General features: G+C 30.1%; 1 protein-coding gene across 1 annotated transcript; it reads right to left on the minus strand.

The window, feature by feature from the left end:
* Positions 1-227: 227 nt before the first annotated feature.
* On the minus strand, positions 228-2,301 carry LOC145041539 (GDSL esterase/lipase At1g28590-like). The gene is made up of 5 exons (XM_078989659.1): positions 1,855-2,301; positions 1,258-1,479; positions 1,037-1,185; positions 673-949; positions 228-585 (listed from the first exon to the last, which is right to left on the minus strand). The coding sequence occupies exons 1-5, from the start codon at positions 2,117-2,119 to the stop codon at positions 311-313; spliced, it is 1,188 nt and encodes a 395-aa protein (XP_078845785.1). The 5' UTR covers positions 2,120-2,301; the 3' UTR covers positions 228-310.
* Between the last annotated feature and the right edge of the window lie 3,595 nt (positions 2,302-5,896).

Here is a 5,896-nt window from a genome sequence, read left to right on the forward strand (position 1 = left end):
CAAAAAAAGATTATCCATATGTAAACACACAGAAAAGATAATTACACTCATAACTCAATTTCTCTAAATTATATAACACCATCCAACTTTCATAACTTGGAGTTTAAATGAACAATCGCGGGTTTCAAGTTTTGATTATCGGATTTATTCGAACTTTTTAAATTTTGAGATATACATATTAACGAGTTGTACTCCAAGTGGCATTTGAATTTAGAAACGACTTCCAATTAAAGTACAAGATACGTAATTCCTGTAATCATTAAAATTACAAGCTTACAACATTTATTTTTTATGTCTACATAAAAAGGATTTAGACAGAATTCCATAATCCGTTTCCAACTTGTAATGTCGATGTTGATGTAGGAACAGGACATAACGAATTAAATTGGGGTGTAGTATACGCCCCTTGAAATAAACTCCGTGAAATTACTCTGTATGCAGATTCCGTTAAATGGATTCCATCCCAATTAACATACGTATCCGGATCATCACACACACTCGCAGAAATTCCACATTCCACCGATTCGTTCACATTATAAGGCCCTCCACCTCCACAACACGCCTTCAGAGCCCCGTTTGTGAATCCTGCAAAATTTTCAAAAACAACTCAACATATTCCTAAATGAATATGAACATGAAAGATGAAAGACGCTTTTAAGGCTTCTGCTTTACCATATTTATCTGGAGAAAGGAAAATTTGCATGGCAGCATTGTAGTAATCAGCATAGATGATTACGACATTAGGATGAAGCTCTCGAAGGTGATTTAATTTCGTTTGCAGCAGTTCGTTGTGATATTCTGCAAATTTGTTTAAATTGATGAGGCAACCAGTTGTGTTATCGTAATCTATCTTGTTTTCAGAGCCACAGAGTGTTAAATATGCTGAAGAGCATCCGATTGGAAAGTTTCCTGGAACAATAAGTGTTTGAGCCCCCATATCGATTAACTCCTGACAAAATCATACATTCAAAATGAAAATTGAGTGGAAGTTTTGTGTTTTTGATGATTTGAGTACTTTTTAGCTCTTAGTTCTTACATTGATTGCTGAGATGATGGTATCAATGACAAGAGGAACTAATGGTTCCACCTCATTGATCGGTTTTCCTGCTAATATTGGATAGTTGTAATCGTTTCCTCCAATCTCTCCCATTATGATCAAAGAGCTTCCGATTAAGGTTCTACATTCTGCCAATACTTGCTTATCAATCAATCAATCTTTATTATATGGTGTAGAAGCATATTCAAAAGCTTGGTTACCTGAAACGCTGTTGCAAAGAGAAGGCAATGTTTGTTTAAACCATTCTAATTGAACTCCTAAAGATGCATTTGTCATTGAATTAACAATCCCTCTTGCTTCGAGAATTGATGAATTCAATGCTGTCGCACCCGCCACAGCATAATTCACTCCGTGTCCCAATGTCACCACATTATCCTTGTCGTGCAGAAACGGTGGTAGCAATGGCAACCCAAGGCTTTCAGCTTCAAAAACCAAGAAAAAACCTAAAAGTCAATCACGAATCACGAGGAACATGGAGAATTTTCTGGACGAAAAAAAAGAGGTATCGATAATGGAGATTTAGAAAATTTAGTCTCCGAGATTTAGGATAATTTTAGTGCGCAGTTAGCATTACACATGTGTATTTTTCGAAACAACCTGGATCTGATTTCGCATTTAAACTGGAATTTAAAATCACTAAAGTCAAACTGATTATATTTTGGGGCGATGCATTTCGATCTTAGTCCAATTGATTCAGATCCACCGGTTGACTGCCGCCGGTTGTTCTATGGATCAACCATAACCATTCGCACATTTTCACGTAGAGAAGAGAGGTAGGGAGAGGACAGAGGAGTTACCTAGGAAATCGATGATGAGGCGGCCATTGGAGCAACGACCGGTGGATTGATCAAAGAAGTTTTCTCCGTAAGGCGGCAGAAGAAGCGAAAAGACCTGATCGGATATGGAGGCCAGTTGTTTTAGGTTGCCAGTGTCCGCTAGGGAATCGCCGAAGCTGAAGATGGAGGTATAGCATCCATCAGCATACAAGCTACTACTCGATAACAGCTGCAAGATCACTAAGAAGCTGGTAATAGACCAACAAGAATTGGAGGAAAACGCCATATCAGAAGAAGAAGCAGCAGCTCCACTAATGTTAGGAGTAGAAAAATGGCGATTCCTCCATTCCAGCTGCACCCTTCGTTCCAAAGTTATAGCATGGACCTCTATCAAGTTATCCAATCATATTATAAAAAATATAATATTCATTAGATCAGATCTGTTGCACATCAAATTAATTGCAAACTAAAATATAAGATTATTTACAATCTGTTATTATTTATCATGTTACTATGATCCATATCCATACTTGTTAATAAAAACATATCAAGATATTTTGGTCGAGTTAAATCTAAAATATCGTCCATATTAATCTAACTCATCTCCTTTGAGGTTTTATATTAAATCTGATCTTTTTGGAACTTTTCACCAACTTTTGTGGTTATAATATATTATCCCTACAATAAGTGAGTCTAGATTCAATGCGTATATTATTTATCAGAAATCGAAAATAATGAAGCAAGTGGTACTCTTCATAAAGCGAGCGGTGCGGTCAGTGGTGTGGGTACGATTTTTAAAATGCCCTTAATTAAAAAAACACATTTCACTATTTTTATTTATAAAATAAAATACAAAAAATTGTTATTTTTTTTTTAAATTAATATCATAAAATACATTATGTATTGAATTTTTTTGGATTAAACTTCAATTTTCTTTTTAGTTTTTTTGAAAAAAAAACCTTTTACCTTTTTTTTGGAAAAAACTTTCTAACTTTTTTTTCCCAAAATAACCTTTAACTTCTATTTTATTTTTTTTCAAAAAAAAAAAAAAAAAGTCTCACGTTTAACAAGTTTTTTCGGAAAATAAACTACTAGAATGGCCAAATCATTAAAAAAATACAATGCCTTATATTTAGAAAAAAAATGATTTTTAATCCGGAAGAAAACACACAATATATAAGATCTTTTATAACTCTTATTTTAAATATTATAATTTTATTGTTTTTAGAGTATACTAAGAGATATGTCCGTGCTTCGCCACAGGATGAGGTTTTTGGTATTGTATTGTTTGTTAGTATAATTTTATGATTTTCTGATTATAAACAACAAAAGAAACACCTAGCAAAAGCAAAAGACATCAAAACAAACACCTACCAAAAGAAGTAAAGAATTGGAATTAGTCTTTTTGTTTGGTTTAGTTATCTATCAAGTTATTAGGGATAATAGTGGTAAATAATGACAGATTAGCTCGTTGCACTCTAGTGATTATATACAAACCATCAAAATAAGGGGGTGTTTGGATAGGAAAAAAAAGAGGTGCTTATTGTTTATTCCTTCAATAAGCTAATTTAAGTGTTTGGATAAAATCCAGCTTATTAGGCTAAATAAGCTAATTTTAATAAGCATTTCTCCTCATGCTTATTGCTTATTGCTTATTCCCACCACAAATAAGCTATAAGCAATAAGCTAAAAATCTAAGTCAAACACCCCCTAAATCCAATAATCAGGGAATAACCACCCACCTTTGATCAGCAAGGGAAAAAGTCAAAATCATTTTCAACCCCATGAGAACTAAAGCAGAAAATATGATAAAATCAATTGTAGAATGTTACAACCTTTGATATCAAATACGATTGCAATATATTTGAGTTTAAATAAAAGGTTTTTGATGTTTTTATAATTATAGCTTAAAAAATGTATGATATCATGTTATTGCAAGCATCCAATAAGTTATGATATATTTTTATTTAAAATCATATTTTAACAATGTTCTTTTATAAAATCTAACTTTATATGATTGACACGATCAATTTATAAAATTAATACATAGTATTAAGTTCGGACGTTTGAGCGCTAAATAACATTTATTAATCTTGTAAAAAAAAATTCTTCAGAAAATAAGGTTTGGAGTTTGATAAGTCACTAAAATCTCAATTTTAAACTTATATAATTTTAATCATGAAATTTACCATTAGCTAATTTTTAAATGATAATTCATTTTAGTTTTAAAATATTTTTATCATCTTGTGTTAAAATATCAGTTTCATTAAAAACAAACTCATGGTGGTGTTATTTTTGTTCAAAATATTATTTTGCATGTGAAATATAATTTAAAATTTAAAAGATAATATCAACATAAATATAAACTACACAAGCATGCAAAACATATACGCATAAACTAACCATAAACTAAAAATATCAAGTTCATTCCTAAGGGACAAAAATGGACCAAAACTTCTTATAATATCCTTATGCTCCCACTTGCTTCAAGATAGTGTAGCAAGTTTATAAAGTTTATAAAACTTTAATAAAATCAAGTTTATAAACTTTTGATTTTCAAAATGGACATCATCTTCATTTTTGTTACATTTTTATAAAAATAAACTACTTATAAAACTAATCTATTACTTACAAAAATAAACAAAATGAAAACTATTTATTTAATCAATACATATCATATGAATAAATAAATATTACAATCATTTTAACAAATCAACACAAACACATCACAATAGGTGAATGGCTAGTTTATGCACCATATATATATATATATATATATATATATATATATATATATATATATATATATATATATATATATATATATATATATCTTTACTATCTTATAAAAGAAATCTAACTATTTCTAAAAATAGATTGATTATAATAATAATATTTTTTTAAGACGTCCAAATGATGAAGCTGATAGTACAAGTAATCATTAATAAAATAATATTAAATTTTAACCATATTTTGAATTCAAATATTTATCATCAAATCTCCTTATATTTCTCAACAATTTGATATGGTTTCCTGAAATCTCGGATTCATTCAAATTTTGAACCCTTTTAGATATCCTTAAATTTAGCATGTTGATTCAAATATCCCTCCAATCGCATATACCTCTTTGCTCCCTCCTCTACTATAAAGTCCACCGTCCAGGAACAAAAAATGACTTCATTTCCCAAATAACACCATAGTTTGATTATTTTGTCTTCGACGTGTACTTTCTTTTGTAACATAACATTTTTGTAGAGGAAACATATCACTAAAAGAATTTACACGCCCCGCCGCTTTGCGCGGGTGCACTGCTAGTATATATATATATATATATATATATATATATATATATATATATATATATATATATATATACTCAAAATTGTATAAAACAATACATTGTTTTTCTAAAACAACTCTTGTGGAAAAAAAATACATGTAAACTTTTGTCACTGAAAAATAACAATTATAGAATTGTCATAGAAAATATGTATGGATTTTTTCACAAAAAAAACCATCTATGTTTTCCAAAATTATACCAAATAATCTAATAATCTAACCAAGCATGCGAAAATGGATCTGATACCACTTGTTGGGTTGTATTCAAAATTGTTTTTTCAAAAACTCTAAAAATTGAAACAGAAGTTTTAAAATTAGAATAAACTTAAAACTTTTTTTAACCCACCAATAATCCTTTTGCAGTCATTGAATGATTAAATCAATCACAAAAGTAAAAGTGTTATAACCTTTGAATACTTTGATTCTCATTGAAGATGAAAGTTGATAAACTGATGCATGAAGCTCCAAAGGAGAAGCACTTTACAAGTATCAACTAAGCAAGAGTAAACCACTTCAACATGCTAGTCTTCACTTGTATTAAGTTATTCTTAAGTCATTAAGACTTATACCAAATAAGCCTTAAAGAGAACCAACTTATGAAGTCTTAATTTAAGCACCAAATTGCAAGAAAAAAAAAAAGGGAGAGAGGTGCAAAATTCAAAATTGGCAGCCAACAAAAGGGAAAGAGAGCGTCGAAAAAAAAAACATTTTTCTCACTAGAAAT

The sequence above is a fragment of the Lactuca saligna genome, chromosome 4 (assembly GCF_052625555.1).
Source record: "Lactuca saligna cultivar CGN05327 chromosome 4, ASM5262555v1, whole genome shotgun sequence".
Classification (NCBI taxonomy): domain Eukaryota; kingdom Viridiplantae; phylum Streptophyta; class Magnoliopsida; order Asterales; family Asteraceae; genus Lactuca; species Lactuca saligna.